We start from the raw sequence: 23,009 nt of genomic DNA, 5'->3' as shown, positions 1-23,009 counted from the left end.
GACATAAACATGATCTGTGTAGAAGACAAAGAAAAGTAGGGAGATTTAAAAAAAAAAAAAAAAAAAGAGCCAGAAATGGAAGTTTAAAAAGAAAAAAGAAAGAGAAGATAAAAATTTCCAGATGAGGATTAAAATTAGAAAATAAGGTCAGGGCGCCCAGCTGGCTTAGTCAGTAGAGCATGGACTCTTGATCTCAAAATTTTAAGTCTGAGCCCCATGTTTGGGTGTAGAGATTATTTAAAAATAAAAATCTTTAAAAAAAAATTTTTTAGAAGAAAATAAGGATAACAAACTCAGTCCTGAGAGCACCTATGCTGAAATCCAATAACCTTTATTCTATCACCTGTTATTTTTACTTAAACTTTCTGTGAGATAATAGCAAAGGAATACTAAACCATCACTAAAGAATCTTTTTCCAAAGACTACTCTCTCAGAAAAACCAAATATTTAAACAATGTACTAGCAAATAGTCTGTTAGAAATATGATAGAAAAGAAAATCAGTAAATATCTAAGAATAAACGTAACAAAATATGTAATACTTTAATAAGAAAACTATAAAGTTTTACTTAGGAATATAAAAAACACCTAAATAATACATTGAAAAGTCATGAACAATTTCTAGACAGGAAAAATTACTGTAAAGATGTGATTCCAAATTAATAAATTTAATTCTTTTTTGAAACTTTACAAAATGATTCATTCATGTACCAAGTTTACACCCATAATAACAGCTAAGAAATTTCTAAAAAAGAATAAAGACTAAAATAATGCCATTTAAGGTAAGAAAATAGATTATACAATGAAGAATGTTGAGAAAAACTGGATAATTTAGAAAAAAATATCAGTTCTCCACCCCACTGTTGCTTTTCAGCACCCAAAATGAATTACAAATTAAAGACTTAAAAAATAAAACAAAGGGCGCCTGGGTGACTCAATGGGTTAAGCATCCGACTCTTGGTTTCAGCTCAGGTCATGATCTCATGGGTGGGGAGATCAAGCCCCACAACAATGGGCTCCACACTCAGCCAGGAGTCTGCTTGTAGATTCTCTCCTTCTGCCCCTCCCCCAACTTGCACACATGAGCTCACGCTCTCTCTAAAATAAAGTCCTTTAAAATAAATAAGTAAAACATATAATTATCAAAACATGTAAGTGAATAAAAAAAAAAGAATCTTGCTTTGCTGGAATATTTTCTAAAATTGACATAAAAGATGAATGGACTAATGTTACCACATATACCTTGAAAACGTCTGCAAAACATTACCAGTCAAATTTAAAAGGAAAAAATGGAAAAAAGGTTACACTATATAGAAGCACGTAAAAAAAAAAAAAATCAGTAATGCGAACACAATAGAAAACTGGACAAAAGATATAAACAGTAAACAAAAAGGCTTAAAATAAAGCTTCTACCATAAGAAGCTAGAAAAAGTATACATTAAAACCAAAGTAAAAGGAAATAAAGCAAAGAGGTGAAATCAGTAAAATAATAAATGAACAAGCAAAAGTTGATTCTTTGCGAGGGGGGTAAATCAATGAAATTGACAAACCTCTGGGTAGATAATGAAGAAAGTGAGAGAGAAACCACAATTTGCCAATTCCAGGGGGAAAAAAAGGAGAGAAAACACCACTAGAGACTCCAGAATTAAAGGATAATAAGAGTGCATTATGCCAATCAAGTTGACAAGACTGTAATTAAATGGACAATCCTTAAAAGATGCTAATTACCAAAACAGATGTCAAAGAAAATGTAACATCTGAATAGTCTTACATTTATTAAATACACTAAATTCCTAAATGAAAAGTCTTCCCACAAAGAAAGCTCCAAGCCTCACTGGAGAATTCTATGAACCATTTAAAGAAAATCTCTTTCAGAAAAGAGGAGAGGTGGGGGATATCTCCCTAACCCATTTTATATGGCCAGGATTACACTGATAGCAAAAGCAGACAAAGACAAGTCAAGAAGACTATAAGCCAGTAATTCTCACAAACAGAAATACAAAAATCCCTTACAAAATACCACCAAATAGAATCCAGCAATATATAAAAAGGAAAATACATAATGACTAAGTGGGGTTTATCCCAAGAATGAAAAGTTGGTTTATTATTCAAAAGAGTCAATGTATTTCACATTAACAGATTAAAGGATAAAAAATGATCTTTGCAATAGATATGGAAAAAGTATTTGAAAAATTCAACTCCCATTCATGAATAAAAATTCTCAACAAACTACAAATAGAGCACTTCTTCAAACTAATGGTGAACATCTATAAAACAACTCCAACCAAACCTAGAGACTTTTCTCCTAAGATCAGGAAAAATCCTACTGTGAACCAATTCTACTCAATATTGTGCTGAACATCCTAACCAGTGAAATAAAGCAAGGAAAAAGAAAAATAAAAGGCATGGAGACTGAAAAAGAAAAAAAAATTTTTTTCATATTTGCAACATGATTGTATCCCATCTACGTTATCCTAAACAAATATGTAAAAATCAGCAAAATCACAGGATACAAGATCAATATACAATAATTAATTCTACTTCTATATGTTAGCAATGAACAATTAGAAAACGACATTTAAAAAACACCATTTGTGATAGCACCAAATACCATGAAATACTTAATGACATTTTTAAAAAAACGTGTACGATCCTGTATTGAAAATAAAAGGGGTGCCTGGGTTGCTCAGTCGATTAAGCATCCAACTCTTGGTTTCAGCTCAGGTCATGATCTCATGGGTCGTGAAATCAAACCCCTTGGGCTCCATGCTCAGCAGGGAGTCTGCTTTAAAATTCTTTCCCTTTGCCCCTCCCCTGACGCGCACAGTGCGCACATGTTCTCTCTCTCTCAAATAAATAAATCTTGAAGAGAAAAGGAAGAAAGGGGAAAGGCAAAGGAAATTAAAGAAAACAGGGCCCCTAGGTGGTTCAGTCAATTAAATGTCTGCCTTTGGCTCAGGTCATGATCCCAGGGTCCTGGGATCAAGCCCTGAATCAGGATCCCTGCTTGGCAGGGAGTCTGCTTCTCCCTCCCCCTCTGCCCCCCATTCATGTACACACTCTCTCTCAAATAAATAAAACCTTCAAAAAAAAAAGAAAAAAAATATAGAACACTGCTGTGAGAAATTTTTTTTAGAAGACTCAATATTAAGATGTCCCAATTTGGGGGTCCAGGATGGCTGAGTTAGGTGTCCAACTCTTGATTTTGGCTCAGGTCATAATCTCAGGGTTGTGAAATCAAGCCCCCCATCAGGCTCCATGCTGGGCGTGGAGCCTGCTTAAGATTCTCTCTCGCTCTCCTGCTGCTATTGTCACTGCCCCACCCCCCACTCATGCACACAGGCTCTCTCTCAAAATTAAAAAATGTTTAAAAATTTTTTAAAAAGACATCCCAATTTGATATATAGTATCAATGTAATTCCAATCAAAATCCCAGCAGATTCTTGTAGAAAATAAGCTGAGTCTAAAACGTACAAAGGACGTGCAAAGATCTTAGAATAGCCAATAGTTCTGAAAAAGAGGAACAATCAGACTCCTACTACTTGATTTCAAATCTTGAATAATCAAGACAGTGGGAGTGGGTATCGATGTAAAGGTACATATACAAATCAAGAGAAGAACAGAATCCAGAAACAAACTTACATGTGCTCATACAACTGACCACTCATATGAAAAAAAAAATAAACCTCCACCATTACTTAACAAAAAACACAAGTCTGCTCAAAACAGATAATATACCTAAGTATAACTAAAACTTGTAAAAGTTTTAGAAAACAGAAGTCTCGCACACCACACCCACCCACACACACACAAACACCCACACAACACACACACCACCCACCACACCCACCCACACCACCCCCCCACACACACCACCCCCCTACACACACACACACCCACAACACACCCCACACACACACAACACACACACAACACACCCCACACACACCCCCACACAATACCCACCACACACACAACACACCCACCACACCCCCACACAACACCCACCCAAACACCCACACACCCCCCACACCCAAACACCCACACCCACACACCCCAACCCACACCCCCACACCCCCACAAACACCACCCACACACACCCCCACACCACACACGCCACACCACACACACACAACTCACACCACACACAACACACACCCACACGCAGCACACCCACACGCAACACAAATAAAAGGGACCAAAATTCTACAATGGGCAAAACTACTCAACATCTGTAATTGTAGTCTCAAAAAAGAGGAGAGAGAAGGGCACACAGAAAAAAAGCTTAAATAGCTGAAACTTTCCCAAATTTAGTAAAAACTATAAACCCACAAATCCAAGAAGCTCAAACAGAATAAACATAAGAAAACCTCTCCAAAACATGTAATTAAATTGCTGAAAAGCAACAGTGAGAAAAATCTCAAAAGCATCACGAGGAACAAAACACATTATATGCAAAGGAACAAAGAATGACCACAACTATGCAATCAGAAGACATTTTTCATGTATTCAAAGAAAAGGTGTTAATCTTGAATTCTATACCTACCAAAATGTCTTTCATAAATAAAGGTGAGGTGTGCCTGGGTGGCTCAGTCGTTAAACGTCTGCCTTCAGCTCAGGTCATGATCCCAGGGTCCTGGGATCAAGCCCTGCATCAGGCTTCCTGCTCAGCAGAGAGCCTGCTTCTCCCTCTCCCACTCCTCCTGCTTGTGTTCCCTCTCTCGCTGTGTCTCTCTCTATCAAATGACTAAATAAAATCTTAAAAAAACAACAAAAAAAAGGTGAAATAAAGAGCTTTTCAAAAAACAAAAGCAGAGAAAATTCATAGATATGCTCTGCAAGAAATATGTAAGTCCTTGAGACAGAAGAAAAGGATATCTGATGGAAATTTATATTTGGATTTCAAAGGAAGAATGCCAAAAATGGTAAATATGAGTTTTAAACATTTTTAATCTCTTTAAATGATAATTGACTATTTAAAGCAAAAATACGAATGAAGTATAAGATTTCTAACATGTGGAAGTAAACTGTGTAACAATAGCACCAAGGACCAGGGAAATGGAAGTATACTCTTTTAAGAATCTTACACTATACCTGAAGTCATTTGTCATTTAAGGCAGAGGATGATAAGTTAAAGATATAGAATATAAATCCTAGAGCAGCAGTTCAAAGACATCGTCTTAGCACCCTTTATACCAAGAGTCGGCAAACCTTTCCTATTAAGGACCATATAATAAACATAGGCTTTCTGGGCCATAAAAAAGGGTCAATAAATCTCAGACGACCAAAATAATATCGATATGTTATGGGACTACAACAGAATCAAATTAGAACTATGTAACACAAATATATTAGAAAAAGACCAAAATAACTGGAGATTAAACAACACAGTTCTAAACAATCCATGGGTCAAAACAAAACACCCACAACATAAATAAGAAAATATTTAACTGAATAAAAACATAGCACATCTAAAGTTGTATCTACAAGTGATTAAAGAGAAGTAATAATTTTAAGCACCTACATAAGGAAAGAAGTTATTAAAAAAAAAAAAAAAATCAATGATTTAAGCACACACCTTAAAAAGAAAATGAAGTCAATTTAAACCCAAGGTAGAAAAAAAGGAAATAACTTAGAGTAGTTATCAGTAAAGTAGAAAACGGATAATACATAAAATAAAAAATAGAAAAGATTAATTGATAGATCCTTAGCAACACTGACCAAAAACAAAACACCAAAAGCATATCAGGAAGGGGGGGGGGGGGAGAGGCGGGACTTCAACAAATAAAGATAACAGATATAAAAGAATAATTAATGAAGTCTGGATATTATGAACAACTTTATGCCAATAAATTCAATATATTTAAGCAAATTTTCTCAAAAGAGAAAATTAATCAAAAGTGACATAAAAAACAGAAAATCTAAATACCCTGTATCTAGTAAAGGAATTAAATATCAATCAAATTCCCACAAAGAAAATCCAGGTCCAGAAAAAATTCACTGGTAAATTATTTCAAGTATTTACAGAAATAATACCAGTCTTACACAAACTCATTTAGAAAAGAGAGGGCAGGGACACCTGGGTGGCTCAGTTGGTTAAGGGACTGCCTTCGGCTCAGGTCATGATCCCAGGGTCCTGGGATCGAGTCCCGCATTGGGCTCCCTGCTCAGTGGGGAGTCTGCTTCTCCCTCTCCCACTGCCTGCCGCTCCCCCTGCTTGTGCTCTCTAATAAATAAATAAAAAAAAAAAGAGAGGGCAATATGTCCCCAAATAAAAATATCAATACCCCTCATGAACATATATACAAATATCTTTTTTAAAAAATGAGAAAATTAGGGCGACTGGGTGGCTCAGTTGGTTAAGCGACTGCCTTTGGCTCAGGTCATGATCCTGGAGTTCCAGGATCAAGTCCCGCATCAGGCTCCCTGCTCAGCAGGGAGTCTGCTTCTACCTCTGACCCTCCCCCCTCTCGTGTGCTCTCTCTCTCTCATTCTCTCTCTCAAATAAAATAAAATCTTTAAAAAAATAAAAAAATAAAAAATGAGAAAATTAAATCCAGCAATGCATAAATGAGATAAATACATCATGACTCAATGGGTTTGTCCCACTTCTCAAAGTGTTTGTGAACCCCTGTTGGTCTCTGAAATTCTTTCACAGGGCAAGATCAAAACTATTTTCATAAGGCTAAGATGTTATTGTCCCTTTTTCACTGTGCTGACATCTGCATTAATGGTGGAAAATCACTTGAGGCTAAAAATTTTAATAGTTTAGCACACATCGAAGTAATGATATCAAATAAATTGGTTAAAATGATTAATTTTATTAAATCTCAACCTCTGAATACATTTCTTTGTGATATTCTGTGTTATGAAATGGGAAATACCCATTCAAAAAAGACTTACTTGTCCTGGCAACCAAGATCTCCTTCAGTAGGTGAATAAAACTGTGGTACATTCAGAAAATGGACTATATTCATCACTAAAAAGAACTGAACTATCAAAGCCATGAAGAGACATGAAGGAAATTTAAATGCATATTACTAAGTGAAAGAAGTCAATCTGAAAAGGACACATACTGTAGGATTCCAACTACATGACATTCTGGAAAAAGGCAAAACAATGGAGACAGTAAAAATATCAATGGTTGTCAGGGGGCTGAAGGGATGAATAGGCAGAGCACACAGAATTTGGGGGGGTAATAAAACTACTCTGTATGACACTATAATGGTAAATACATGTAATCATACATTTGTCCAAACCCACAGAATGTACAACACCAAGATTTGAATCCTAATGTAAACCACGGACTTTGGGCAACAATGATGTGTCAATATAAGTTCACCAATTATAACAAATGTGGTACACCTGGGTGGCTCAGTCGGTTAAGCTTCCGCCTTCGGTTCGGGTCATGATCCCAGGATCCTGGGATTAAGTCCCACATCGGGGGGGTCCTTGCTCAGCAGGGAGCCTGCTTCACCCTCTGCCTGCCGCTCCCCCTGCTTGTGAACTCGCAAGCACACATGCTCTCTCTGACAAACTCTTTAAAAGAAAAATTATAACAAATGTGCCATCCTGGTAGGGGATGTTGGTAATGGAGGAGGCTCTGCATGTGTGGGGAAAAGGATATATTATGAAAGCTCTGTTTCTTCCACTCAGTTTTTGCTGTGAACCTAAAACTGTTCTAAAAAATAAAGTCTATTAAAAATCTATCAGTGGGGCGCCGGGATAGCTGTTGGTTAAGCATCCAACTCTTGATGTCCGACTCAATTTTGGCTCAGGTCATGATCTCAGGATTGTGAGATGGAGACCTGTGTCAGGCTCCTGCTGGGCACAGAGCCTGCTTAAGATTCTCTCTCTCACTCGCTCTGCCCCTACCCCTTCCCTCTCTCTAAAAAAAAAATCAACCAATCAATAAAATATATATGAAAATAATCAAGAAATAACACATCTGCATACCAAAATATGATCATTTTCTTCAGGATAAGCTTGTGTAAATGTCTGAGTTGCAAACTGGACTAGTTGCTTTTTCAATGGAATATCATTTTTACTTAAAACTACAAATTATGGGTTTTTATACTCAAGTATTTAGCCAACATTTTCTCAAAAATAAATGAAGTGAGCTTGCTGCCTTAGGAAAAACTGACTACATATAGTTGCCAATGACAAAATTAGAGCTTTTGAGAGAAAATTAGAATTTTATATCTGTCACTATGTACTTGGCACCTTCCCTGTTACAAATAGATTTTTATGCACGAAAGGTCACTGATGTGGTTTCTACCACAAACTAACCAATGATAAGCTATTATATGTTGAGTTTGGATGTACTATGAAAGAAAAATGTTCACAATTTTATCCGAAAGGATACCTCCCCTTTTCCAACTGTTTATGTGAGGCCAGGTTTCTTATATACACCTCAACTAAAACAACATATCACAACAGACTGAATACAAAAGCAAATATGAGAATTCAATTATATCTATTAAGCTAGATTTTCAAGAGATTTGCAGAAATACAGAACACTGCCAGTCCTTTCACGATATTTTTGGGAAAACATTTCAAAATATAAAATTAACATGTAATGGGTTTGTCATTGTTATTTCTAAATAAATAGGTTTTTTAATTTCAGTTTTAATTTCTAATATGGTAAACGTCAATAGATATAACTAATATATATGAAACTCTGGGGTTTAAAAATAATAATTTTTAAGAGTATAAATGGGGCTGCAAAAACCAAAAAAACTGAGAGTTGCACATCCCAGGAATGTACCATTTAACAATTAAAAAATCAATGAGGGGCACCTGGGTGGCTCAGTCGGTTAAGCGTCTGCCTTTGGCTCAGGTCATGATCTCAGGGTCCTAGGATCGAGCCCATCGGGCTCCCTGCTTAGTGGGGAGTCTGCTTCTCCCTCTCCCTCTGCTCCTCCCCCCCCCCTTGCTCATGCACCCGTGCTCTGTCTCTCAAATAATCTTTAAAAAAATAAAAATAAAAATCAATGAAATTAACCAGATTATCAGAAAGTAGGAAAATCATATGATCTTTTTAATAACCTAACAAAATTCAACAGCCATTCATAATTTAAAAGGTCTTAGTGAATGAGCTAGGATAAGACAAAGATGCCCATTCTCACCACTTTCTATTCAACACTGTATTATTAAAAATAATATAGCCCAGAGAAACAAGGCAATAAAAAGAAATAAAAGTCATAAAGACTGGAAAGGAAGTAAAAATACCTCTATTTGCAGATAACATGCTCATGTACATAAAAAGAAAACTCCAGTGGAATCTAGAAAATAACTAATGAAACTATTAAGTGAATTTAGCAAGGTTACAGGATGAAAAGGATCTGTATTTTTATAATCTACCCATGAACACCAGAAAACACAAATTTTTTAAAATATCGTTTAACAGCCACGAAACCTTAAGTTCAGAGACTCTAACAAAAACCATGAAGATCCTACACTAAGAAGCTACAAAACTCAGTTTAAGAGAATATAAAGACCTAAATAGAGTACATTTTAAGGATTTTAATACTCAGTACTGTTAAAATGCCCATTTTCCCCAAACTGAACAATGAACCAATACAATCTCAAAATTCCAAGAGTCCATTTGTAAAAATTGACACTTATTCTAAAATTATAAGGAAATGCAAAGAAGCTAAAACGGCTAAACTATTCTTGCAGAAGTTGGAGAACTTACATTATCTCATTTCAAGACTTATTATAAAGCTTTAATCACTAAGACCATGTGTACCAGCATAAGTTATAATGAAATGTATCCTGTATGAAACAGGAGTCCAAAAGTAAACCTATAACAGATTTTCAAAAAAGATTCCAAGACAAGTCAATGGGAAAAGGAGAGTATTTTCAAAGGATAGTGCTGGAACAACTGGATATATATACGGAAAAAAGGCATTTGGACTGCATTTGTAATAATTAAGAAACTGAAATATAGTAAGTGCTCTTATGATAATACTTACATTTTTTATTTTGATGTTTCCCCAATCATCATCCTGTTTTAAAAACAAATGAAAAACATTTAACCACTCCTGTATAATCTGAACATATTCTAGTAATCAATGAATTTAAGCTACTCCAAAATAGAATAAATTTTTTGTTTGCAGATTTTACTTAAAATTGCTATAATCAAAAGTACTTTAAAAATGCAGTCTTAAAGTCAGTAAGTCTTACAGTTGCTTAAACTACAAAAGACACAATCTAAAAGACAATAAACCTAACTGTACCAAAAGGACTAAAAAACAATGACAGATACTAATTTTTTTGCATGTTTGTTACATGTATGGAACCAGCAAAACTAATAATTAGCTTATGTGACAGGAATAAAGAGTAACTTATGAAATAAGGTCTACATAATTAGAATGATTATATAATTTACTATCCAAAGCAGGAGTTTTGTTTTGTTTTGTTTTTTTAAATTTGACAGAGAGAGACACAGCAAGAGAGGGAACACAAGCAGGGGAGTGGGAGAGGGAGAAGCAGGCTTCCCACGGAGCAGGGAGCCCAATGCAGGGCTCGATCCCAGGACTCTGGGATCATGACCTGAGCCGAAGGCAGACACTTAACAACTGAGCCACACAGGTGCCTCCAAAGCAGAAGATTCTTGAGAATGAAAGTGCTATTAAAAATTATACCAGGACGGGATGCCTGGGTGGCTCAGTTGTTAAGCATCTGCCTTTGACTCAGGTCATGGTCCCAGGGTCCTGGGATCGAGTCCCACAGCAGGATCCCTGCTCAGTGGGAAGTCTGCTTCTCCCTCTCCCACTCCCCGTGCTTGTGTTCCCTCTCTTGCTGTCTCTCTGTCAAATAAATAAAATCTTTAAAAAAAAATTTTTTTTAGTTATACCAGCACTACCAGAGGCAAACTAACCCTTAATAACATTTGCTGTGTCCACAAATGTTTTTAAAGTCCTAAATTTCATATCTATGAAGTAATTACTTTCACTTCAATATATTCAGTTAAAACAATTTTTTTTAATGCCATGACTGGCCCCCAGATATCTTGGCCTACTGCAGCTAAGCCCTTTCCCTTCACAGGATAAAGTCATTTCCACATTACTTCTTTCTTAGACAAGATGCCAGGCATGCAATATGCTTTTCCATTTGGTGGTGCCATTAATTATCTCTTTGGACATCCTGCTTCAAAGTGCAACAGTAACTTCCTAAATGTCCTTCTCAGTCTAAGGGCCATTTCTATTAATCATAAGGAATGATAACTATATATGCTCCCTCAGATCACTTATCTAAGGTCACACCAAGCTGAAAAATGAACCGAGATCGGCTTGACTTATAAATCACAGGCTCTTCCAGTACCTTGCTATAGGTTACTTAAATCTCTCTGATGCTAAGTTTTCTCATTTATGAAAATTTTAAAATATATTTACGTTCATTTTTAGAAAACAAAGAGTTGAGAATTGAAGAAAATAAAAGCCTGGCACAGAAAATTATTCAGTAAGTGATAGCTATTAATAGTCAGTTTCATTTACATACCATTTCTCTTTAATTCTCCACAGTACATCACCAGTACACAGCTCATCACAAATTCAATTATCAAGTTCACTAATGACTAAAAAGCTCATACTGCAACTTGGAGGAGAAACAATGTTTTCTTCACCAACATCAATTTTACTGCCCAGCTGACAGGGGCAACCAAGCCATATCTCTAAAGTTAACTACAGCTCTTTGGCATTTCACACCAAACTCTTGAGGATAATATTTTTTTAAAACTCTACTTCCATAGTTTTACAAACAATAATACTTGCACCTTGTTGTGGCCCGTCACCAATGATGCCAGTAAGTTTACAGACTCCTAACTGTAGTCAATATGACCATTCCAAGGAAACTAAAGGAAAAATTATGTTCTCCTTTTAAACAAAAATTTTTTTTCTCCCACCTCCAAACAGTTTTTACACAGTGATACACCCTAAATGATAGGAGCCCTTTTTTTAATGGGTAGAATATGAAACAGGCCAAAAGAAAAAATTAACAATTTTCCAGTATTCCAGAAGTGGGGCTTTGATAAAGATGTTGAACTATTCTGAATTTCAACATTTGAATACATGTAAAAAAATACCTTCTGTATTTTTTTTTAATCTACCATACTGTTCCGTATTTTTAACAGAGATAAAATTTTCTCCGCCCCATAACAGAAAACTACTAAGGATATATAGATTTTTGTATTAATCTAAACAAAATAAAATACTTTTAACACACCCTCAGAGAAAAAAAATCCAAACAACAGAGATAATGGAAAGTTCCTCACTCCCCTGACTCCTAGGAGTAGTCACTGATACAAAGCATTTTAAAATGAAAATTTTAATGATGCTTTTATAACACAGTGTTTTGAAATGGCTACAATGTTTTTTCCTACCCTAACATGAGTAAGACAGTTTTAAATTCATATAGACTAGTACTCTCACCAAAAAAAAAAAAAAAAAAAAAAACCTCAAGTGCTACATTTTCTGGTGTTTGTTTCCACTAATTATATAATAGTATAGAATGAAAATCTGGACTAAATTTTACCTTCAATGTTCCTCCTTTCACCATAACTTTCTGTCTGGCCGGCTGGACTCCAGTCAGTGCAAAAAGCTGAGCCTTGAATACCATTGGAGGTTCATCAGTGTTCAACTCTACACCTTCAAATTTCTCCTTTCCCCATTTCACGGTAACTGCAAGCAAAACCATAATTTATTTTTTTCATTTATAAAATAAAAGGACTTCAGATTTAGAAGATCCCTAGAGGACCCATTAGTTTGGCTTTCAAGAACTAGCCTATGTCATTCCTCTTTATATGCTCATACTGTCTACCTCATCAGGAGTGACTTGAATGTAGTAGGTCGTGAATAAAACTTAACTGAACCCAATCCAACTTCTCATTTCATAAACGGAGACTTAAGAGAAGATGATTGATTTACTAGTCACAAAACTAGTTGGCAAATATTCAAGCCTTCTGAATCCTACTCTAATACTCTCAGAAAAATATGATCACTCTGGAATATTTCCCAGAATAAGGTTCAGACTTCAAAATGTGTTTAACAATTATTAAAATCAGTACATACTGCTGGAATAGAAAGAGTAAAGAAAAATTAGAAAGATAAAAAAAATTTTTTGGAAAAATAAAGCATATTTAAAACAGGTTAAGGAATACTGAATTATACTGAATTATAAGAAACGTTCCATGGGAGAATTGAAAGGTGTGGTTCCTAAGCAAGAGGTGGTTAAATATTAAGAATCCAAAGATATAACTAAATCATTAAAAAATACAGAAATCCTACTTCAGTCATTTGGATGGCTATTAAAAAAAGAAGACGAAGAAGAAAATACCAAGTGCTGGTGAGGATGTAGAAAACCTAGTACCCTCAAGCATTCCTGATGGGAATATAAAACAGTACAGCCACTGCAGAAAAAAGTATGGTGGTTCCTCAAAAAATTAAACTTATCATATGATCCAGCAATTCCTTTCTAAGTATATACTCAAAAGTGTGAAGCGGGGACTCAAACTGCTATTTGTATACCCCTGTTCATAGTGCATTATTCACAAAAGTCTCAAAGATGTGAGTGATCCAGTGTCCATCAACAGATAAACGGATAAACAAAATGTGGTACAGACATAAAATGGACATTATTCAGCCTTAAAAAATAATGAAATGCTTATACATGCTATACAACATGGATGAACCTTGGAGACATTATGCTAAACAAAATAAGCCAGATGCAAAAAGTCAAACATTATGATTTCCCTTATGCGAGGTATCTACAGTAGTCAAATTCAGAGAGACATAAAGTAGAATGGCGGTCGCCAGGAGGCTGGGAGGAAGAGGAAATGGAGAGTTACTGTTCAATGGGTACAGAATTTCAGTGTAGGAACATGAAAAAGTTCTGAAGGTGGATGGTGATGATGGTCGCACAAAAGTATGAATGTACTTATCACCAAAAATGTACACTTAAAAATGGTTAAAATAGTACTTTTTTGTTACATATATTTTACCATATAATAAAAAAATTTCAATTGGCCTCATGAAATAGCTAACTTTTGAAATACATAAAAATAACCTAAGGATATACATAGCTTATTTCCACTGAAAACTTCATACCTACTCAAATGAGAATCCCACAACTAACAGTTGTCTGGTTTGGTTTTTTTAAGATTTTATTTATTTATTTGACAGAGAGAGATATAGCCAGAGAGGGAACACAAGCTGGGGAAGTGGGAGAGGGAGAAGCAGGCTTCCCGCTGAGGAGAGAGCCCAGTGTGTGGCTCGATCCCAGGATGCTGGGATCATGACCTAAGCTGAAGGCAGATGCTCAAAGACTGAGCCACCCACGTGCCCCTGTTTTCCTAATAAAACCAAAATATAAAAACTAATCCTTACTCCAAATCCCAACTCCTTCACTAGTTCAATTAATGTGTTTAGCATTCATTCAATAAGCCCCAGGACAAGCACTGGGAAGATGCTATGACCTTAGAATCTAATAAGAGAGAGAAAAGGGGGAGAAAGGATTGAAATAATTAACAATATAAATATTATAAATGCTACAGGATCACAAAGGAATGCTTCATGAGTGAAGGATTCCCTGGAGGAAGTGGTAACTTTGGGTTCTAACTATCAACTCTGAGTCTCAAAGAAAAATATTAGGTGTTAGACACTTAAAATATAAGCATTCCTGGAAAAGATAAGAAAAACATCAAAAGCATAAAACATTACGTGTTCTGAGATTTAAGTAATTCCTTGAGAAAAGGGAAGGAAGCTGAAACTAGAAGCTGGTGAATGATCAAGTCACAAAAGATAACGTAAGTCATGGTAAAACATACAGGCTTTGGGCTTTAATGTTATAGAAGTGCAGTATCTGTGAAAAGTTTCCATAAAGGCCACTTTAGTCTGGTTTGAACATCAGATCACTCTAGCAGCAGCTGGGAAAAATGGGTTTGAAGAGGGCACAACTGTAATCTTTAAATAAACTAGGAACAGAGAACAATGTACAAGTAAAAGATAAGACTAAACCAAAACAGTATCAGAAATAATGAAGAGGGGAGCGCCTGGGTGGCTCAGTCGTTAAGCGTCTGCCTTCGGCTCAGGTCATGATCCCAGGGTCCTGGGATCGAGTCCCACATCGGGCTTCCTCCTCGGCAGGAAGCCTGCTCTCCCTCTCCCACTTCCCTGCTTGTGTTCCTGCTCTCGCTATCTCTCTCTCTGTCAAATAAATAAATAAAATCTTTAAAAAAAAAAAAGGAATGAAGAGGAACCTATCTGAAATTGATTTAGCTGCGTCACCATGAACAAGTTACTTAAACTTTCTGCATACCCATCAAAGAGAATTATACCAGTATCACAGGATTATGTTGAAGATTAACACAAAGCAACATGTATAAAAACACTAGCTTTGTGCCAGATATACAGGTGTTCATTAATTTTTACAGCACTTATCCTTAACCATATACAAATCGGACTATTTAATTTTCTACTAAAACTTATGAAATGGTACTTAAAATATTCTCATTTTAATATAGGGATTTTTGCAGATCCTGAAAATATAAATTCTGAATATGGAGAGGTCAAAGAAGAAACCTGAGACATCTACTCCAATTCTCTCATTTTGGAAATAAGGAAAAGATACGGTTAAATATTTAAGAAAAAACTTAATGTTAAGATAGATAGTTTGGTGAATATAAGTATTTTTTGAGGGGAACAAAGAGGGGGGTTAGTGGTGTTGTATGTGAGTCTACCAGTGTGTTTAAGTATTAGCATACACTGGTATTTATCGCCATCACTCATTAATAACCCCTCAATTCTACAGTGCATAAATAGAAAATTTCAAGTACCATTCTACTCTTAATCTTGGCTTTATAAAGAGGTTGAGCAATCATTAAGGCATTCCATTCAAGATTCTAGAACACCAAGAATCCACCTCGAAATTAAACATTACTCCTTTGTTTCGTATCATTCTTTGAAAATGCTGAATCTTCAATAAAGGAATTATGATAGAGTTAGGAATGGCCAATGAATCATACATCCATAGTGAACCGAAGTCAACACATACGTTTTAGGTGCCATTTTGAATAAGACTAAGAACAGCAAGGTCCATTAACTAAATGCAAATGTGATCCCCGGCTAATACCTTGGACTGCCTCAAGCAAAATAAAATAAAAACTGTCAAACGCCTTTTAAAAGGAAATGACGCCTGCGGGTATTTGCATTCACCTAAGTCTCGAAGCTAACACTATTGATTCAGACGTAGAAACCCAATATAACGTTTGATGAAATGAAAACAAAGCATAAAGTTCACAGTCTACCTCGGGATAAAACTGAAATTCGTACAAAATGGGTGTCTGAGCCAAAGGCAGCAAGGCGTAAGCTATGGGGAGCTGTTAAGAGAAACCCCAAGCACCATGAAAGCTAACCTTCCATCCCTCCCTTACCTCAGGCTTCCCCCTCCTTGACCCTCCCCTTCCACAGCTACCACTAAGGAGTCCAAGAAAATCCCACTACACCTCTAGCCTGGTCCCGGGTACCTGAGGAGGACACACCCTCACCTCTCGTGGCTCACTAGGACAGCGACAAAAACTATTCTGCAGAGTCACCACTCCGAGGAGCTGACTCGTGCTCCCCATCTCCACTCGCCACCCACCCGGGCCAGAAGGGACAGCGATCCCTCAGGTTGTAGAGCTCGGAAATAGCGGGCAGAGAGAAAGGGGCCAAGTCGTCGCCACGCCGCAGTGCCCCCCACCCATGCCTGACCGGTCCCCTCCCCCGCCCCGTGCTCAGCCGGGTGCCTGCCCTGCAGGCCCGGCCTCCTCAGAGGCCTAGCGCAGGACGGAACTGCAGGGCGAGGAAGGAGCTCACCGGAATAAAGCGGCATGGCGGCACAAGAGACGGCGGCGATGCAGGAAGGCTGGGCCTGGCAAGGGCGTCGAAGGGAAAGGGACGCGATGAAGCAGCGCCGGCAGCCAAGGCAGAGGCGCGGTAGTGGCGGCAGCACGGGTGCGACGAGAGTCTCATTCAAACCGGCCACTGGCGATGACGCAGCAACACGCAGTTTGCCCGCCCGCGGAGCCACAGGGCGACTGCAGGAGAAAACCCGGCGCGCCGAGCGGGCGAGGCGGGGCCTGGAGGGTGGAGAGCTGAGGGAGGTGGGAGGGGAAGCCGCGCGAGGCCGCCGGCAGGCGCGGGCGCGCGGCCCCTGCACCAGTACAGGTGCACGCCTGCGCCTGCGCAATGCCCTGCGCTGGACCGCTCCCTCCGCCGGGTGGGCCTGGCCCTGCTCCGCCTCGGCCCCGCTGGATGCGAACCTGGTACCCCGCAGATGTCTTTTTAAAAAAGTCTTTCTTTACAAAGAGTGGTTCAGTTCGAGCTGGGCTTTTTTTTTCTTGTTAATATAGCCAGTAGAAGAGCTCAGAGAGGCCCTGCTCCACCCCTCACTGGGTCTGTCTACTGACCAAAAGATACCCAGCTCTTTTTTGTGACAAAATGCGTATCAAAAGGCTTTGAATACTGCAGAGATAGGCCTGCCTTGATTGTAATGTATTACTGTCGTTTCTAACAACCAGTCAGACTCTAGGTTGGAGCTAGTAAGATAGCAGAAAAAAATGCCCTGCGTTGGTGGGTGTTGCCCGTAGCCCTCCACTTACTTGTCCTGGACCTGTTTCCCCAATCTGGAAAAAGAGAGATTTCAACTGGATGGTTTCTGAGGCCTCTTCTAACTCTAAGTTGTCATGGGAGAGGTAAAGTCAAGCATTCTAGGTGAGAAGTAGAACCTATAAGTGAAAGGAGAAATTTCAAAGAAATTCAAGTCAAATTTGAGGTACTTTCTTGCTTTATAGAGGCTTTATTTTGATTCCAAATGCTGCAAAAGTGTTGAAACTGTCCATATTTCAAGACAAAAATTTTCCGCATTTCAAAACGCTACAACCCATTCAGACCGATTTCATGAATATACATCAGGAGTCGTTTTCACCCTTCACTACGTCAAGACCTATGAGAATAGGATCCAAAATGTGACGGAAACAGCACAACGATGCTGTAGAATATTTTTCAAAGTGATGTATGTAATATTAAGTGGAAAGGGTGTATCAAACTTACTGAGCATTATGATTGCAAGTACGTAAAATTAAAATTAATGGTCATAAAGATTTGTCTGAATCCAGTTATTACTAGCTGTGTGACCTCTCAACTTCAGTTTCCTTCTCTATGAAATCAAGAATATCTATAGGATTCCTATGAAGATTAAATAGGATTACATATAGAAGATGCTTAGCACAGAGCATTGCACCTAGTATGCCACAAATAGCTATTACAGATTACACAATAAAAACTCTAGAGGGATTTTGTAGGGTATGGTTAGAGCAGACTATGGGTAGCTTTGTTCTCTATTTTCCAAATGGTCAGTCATATATTTCTATAAAATATTTAATTTTAATTCCAGTATGGTTACCGTACAGTGTTGTATTAGTTTTAGATGTACACTATAGTGAGTCAACAATTCCATACAGCACACAGTGCTCATCACAAGTGTACTCCTTGATCCCCATCACCTATTTCACCCACTCCTGACCCCCTTCCCCTCTGGTAACCATCACTTTGTTCTCTATAGTTAAGAGTCCCTTTCTTGGCTTCTTTTTCCTAAAATATAACTTTAAAAACATATTGGATAGATCCTCTATGGGAAAAATCTTTGTTGCCCTGTATCACGTTCCCAGTAAGGGAGGCCCTAAAGATGGAAGGATGACCCTGCAAATCATCCTCTATACTGGGCTCTTATTGTACCCTATTTTCCCCTCCAGTAACTTTCATCAAACTTATGTTTCTTTAATGTCTGTATTCCCCCACCAGACTATAAACAGAAATCGTGGCTGTCCAGTAGGCACTCTGGATTTATCTGATGCTGTGAGAACCGGATGTGAGAGCAACCAATTTTGAACTTACTTATGCTATACATGCCCAGAGAGTCTTCCAGAACAAGTCTGTTTTCAGCTCACACTGACCAACGTTTCAGTAAGATTAACTTCTAGCCTGGCTGCAGGATCAAGAACCTGAATTTAAGACAAATGGAACAGAGTATGTGGACCAGTACTAGCAACTAAAAGGAAGTGTCAAAGGAAATTTACATAGCTAGACTTCCTGGATGTCAGCGGGAATTGTAGATGATAGCAACCTTGCCCTATATACCATATGTTGCTAAGCCCTGGTCTACATGTGTCTAATGGATGGGATCTTCTGCTTAAGGTTGATTTCTTTAAATAATGAATATATTAGTAATATCTTAACCTGCATGTTTATAAATAAACAAATAATGTTTGTGAAATGTAGACAAGTATCAGAAAAGTTTTTAGTTGGTGAACCACCTATGGTTGCTTGCTTAAAATGTCCACTCCTCATCTGGCCAATAGAAATCCTATCCAATTTTAAGGTCTCCATTTAATGGCAATTCTTTCCTATGCCCTTAAAGCCTCCTCCTACAATTACCCCTTTCCATCAAGTAGTATTACATTGTAACTGTTTGATCCTCTTATTCAACAAGTACATACTAAGTGCAAGACACTCAATATAGTCTCTGAATACAAAAATGAATCAAAGATCCTGCCCTCAATAAGACTGAGAACCTACTAGGAATATTGAAATATGCACAAATTGTGGGGGGCACTTGCCTGGCTCAGTCAGTAGAGCATGAGACGTTTGATCTTGGGATCATGAGCTCAAACCCCACGTTGGGTGTAAAGATTACTTAAAAGAAATAAAAATAAAAAATAAAATCTTAAAAAAAAAGAAGAAAGAAATATGCACAAATTAACTCCACAGCTCTCTGAATTAGAGCTCTTGGCTGTAAACAATGAAATGGACTGATTGGTAGACTATACGGTAAGCTAACAGAATCAGTAGGAAAACCTGTGAACCAAGCACAGATAATGAACAAGAACCAAGGGATATGGGCAGCTGGGAACATAGGCAAGGTCATGTCACAGAAACAGTCTGGCCACTCCGGCCACCACCGCCAGCAGTAATTTCTAATTTCTTGTCCACCTCAATCCTTCAAGATCCTGTGTCCTGATCAAGAATATATAATTAGGGTGCCTGGGTGGCTCAGTCGGTTAAGCGTCAGCCTTCGGCTCAGGATCCCAGGATCCTGGGATCCAGTCCTGCATCAGACTCCCTGCTTGGTGGGGAGTCTATTTCTCCCTCTGCCCCTCCTCGCACTCCTTCTCTCATCTCTCTCTCAAATAAATAAAATCTTTTTTTAAAAAAAGAATATATAATTAGCTAATGATGAGGAAAGGAGTGTCTGGCTCTGCCTCCCATGTAGACATATTGGGGTATAGGCCATGAGCTGCCCCAAATGGAAGAGCTGTATATTTGTCTTCTATCGCTGCTTAACAGATTATCACAAACTTAGTGGCTTAAGACAACACAAGTGTATCATCTTACTTTCTAGCGGACAGAGTGCAACAGTGGTCTCAATCTTAAGGTGCTGGCAAGATTGTACTCTTTCTGGAAGCTCTAGGGGAGAATCCAGCTCTTACCTTTTCCAGATGCTAGAGGATGCCCACATTCCTTGTCTCCCTGCCCCTTTCCAGCAAAGGCATCCCTCCAACCCCTGCTTCCATCCTCAGAGCTCTGCCTCTGCATCTGATCCTCTGCCTCCCTCTTTATAAGGATGCTGTATTACATTGGTTCCACCTGGATAACCCAGGGTAATCTTCTCATCTTAAAATCCTTAACTTAATCACACTCTGCAAAGTTCCTTTTGACATATAAGGTAACATATTCATGGGCTCAGGCGATTAGGACATGGATATCTTTGGGGGAGCATTATTCTGTCTTCCAAAAAAAAAACCACCAAAACCAACGATATCCAATACACTTTCTGATAGCAACTATACTTTTTATATTCCTATGTCTTTTTTCCTCTACTAAATTATAAACGTGAGGGAAAAAGGCCAGCCTTAAATAATTTGGGAATAAATATTATCCAAATTATTTATTTTTATATAATTACATATTTATATCCATAAAATCCAAATTATTTATATATCTAATATATATATACATATATAATGTTTTATATATTTGTATATATTTATACATACAAATATATCCTGGAACAGTACTTTGCCTATAAAATGTGTTCAATAAGTATTTCCTAAATGAATGCATGCCCTACTTTTGGGTCAACATGAGGCAAATTATATTAGGGTGAGTCCTATGCTACTATAACAAAGAGGCCCCAAAATTCAATAGCTCAAAGAAGATAACAGATTATGGAGGAGTGGGGGAAGAACAATATCTCTACTTCATGAGGTTGTTCAGAGACCAACATTCCACCCATAAAGTTCTTCTGCTATCCCCAAAAGAAGCGCTTCTCAAAGTTTAATGAGAATGTAGATCACCTGAGAGCTTGTTAAAATGCAGATTCTGATTCAGTAGGTCCTGGATGAAATTTAAGATACTAACAAGCTTTCAGGAAATCACTATTTTAAGCAGTAAAGCATTAAGGGACTTGTCTTTTTCTACTTGGTTGAAGATGGACTGCGGGCACATCTGAGATGCAGCTCCCAGGAAGAAGAAATAGAAGGGTGAAAAAAGCACAGGGCAGCAATCTCCTTTTAAGCAAGAGTAATGGGAGAGATGTGCGTAAATCACTTCCAATTCACATTTCATCATTGGTGAAAACAGTTAAATGGCCTAACTGCACGGACGTCTGGGAAATGTAGTCTCTAACAGGGCAGGGGTATTACTCAAGTTTATACTCTACCATTATGCAAGAAGGAGAAAATGGACTTTGGTAGAAAACCAACAATCTCTGGATGCAAATGTTGAATTCCTTTGCAAGTAATCTTCAAGCTTATGAAGTTTTCTTAAAACACGTGACAAAATTCCTGGGTATTTCGTGTTCTCACCCATAAAATGAAAATTATATTATCTGTCTCTGGATGCTCTCATTGTTGTAAGATTTAAATCATTAGCTGAGTGCATATATGTTGGGAATAATGACCAAATAGAGCTGATCTAGAACAGAACAAATACCAGGTGCACTGATATGTTTATACATCTATCCTCTAGGCTAAGTTCAGCTACAGAAGTTTTAATTAATGAATCCAAAACAGAAGAAGCAAATGAATTGTAATCCTCACTGTCAACAAGTTTCTTTCAGGGTGCCTGGGTGGCTCAGTCAGTTAAGCATCTGCCTTTGGTTCAGGTCATGGTCTTAGGGTCCTGGGATTGAGCCCCGCATCAGGCTCCCTGCTCAGCGGGGAGACTGCTTCTCCCTCTCCCTCTGCCCCACCTCAGGTGTGTTCTCTCTCTCAAACAAACAAATAAATAAAATCTTTTAAAAAATTAATAATAAAAAAAGGTTTCTTTCAAAAACAAGTCTCCACAACTAGCCACAGACAAACAGTTCTGGCCCAATATTTCCCTACCTATACATTCTGCTGCAATTAAATTCAATTATGCTTGAATACACTCTTCTTTCTTGCCTTCCATTTTTTTGTCACCAAGCCCTACTTTGGAAATCAAGTTCTCCCCACTTCCTCTCTACTTACTCACATCTCACCTCCATGATACATTTCTAAACTTCACAAACTACAAAGTCTCTTTGAGCGGTTGCTCTTTGCATAATTCACTTAACATTTAATATTAATTGTCTTCTTTACATATGTATAAAGCAGATATCTTTTATCCTTCCATCTAGGCTGTGAATACTTCTTTGTACTTCCTTCGGAAATATTTGATAGTTAATTCAGTTAGAGAATTCAGGATCATAGTGTACTCTGAAGTAATTAGATCACTATCTGTGTATTATCTACTTCATATCTAGACAGCAATTACATCCTTCTTGTTCATCTCTATATGCTCAAGGTGTGGCACAGACCCAGCACAGAGTAGGTGTCTTAGATATTTGCTCAATAGTGGATTACATGTGTTGTTGATAGGAATTCAGAGCAGAAAGAAATTGAAGCAAGTGAGAGGCAGTTGAGGACAGAAGGATTCTAGAGAAACAGGAA

The 23,009-nt window shown here is 37.7% G+C and overlaps 1 protein-coding gene across 2 annotated transcripts in view; it reads right to left on the bottom strand.

The window, feature by feature from the left end:
* Window positions 1–17,047, bottom strand: part of USP14 (ubiquitin specific peptidase 14) — a 46,033-nt gene extending 28,986 nt beyond the window's left edge. Inside the window, exons 1-3 of one of the 2 annotated variants that reach the window (XM_028095960.2) lie at window positions 16,855–17,047; window positions 12,536–12,681; window positions 9,976–10,008 (exon numbers count right to left, since the gene is read on the bottom strand). In XM_028095960.2, coding sequence (XP_027951761.1) covers window positions 9,976–10,008; window positions 12,536–12,681; window positions 16,855–16,870 — 195 coding nt within the window. In that variant the 5' untranslated portion in view covers window positions 16,871–17,047. The remainder of the gene's footprint in view (window positions 1–9,975; window positions 10,009–12,535; window positions 12,682–16,854) is intronic. The other variant, XM_028095962.2, reaches the window with a different exon arrangement.
* Window positions 17,048–23,009: the final 5,962 nt, after the last annotated feature.

Source organism: Eumetopias jubatus, unplaced genomic scaffold (assembly GCF_037043125.1).
Source record: "Eumetopias jubatus isolate StellerSeaLion01/CBP00866 unplaced genomic scaffold, mEumJub1_p1.0 scaffold_16, whole genome shotgun sequence".
NCBI lineage: Eukaryota > Metazoa > Chordata > Mammalia > Carnivora > Otariidae > Eumetopias > Eumetopias jubatus.
This window is presented reverse-complemented; position numbering and strand designations above follow the sequence as displayed.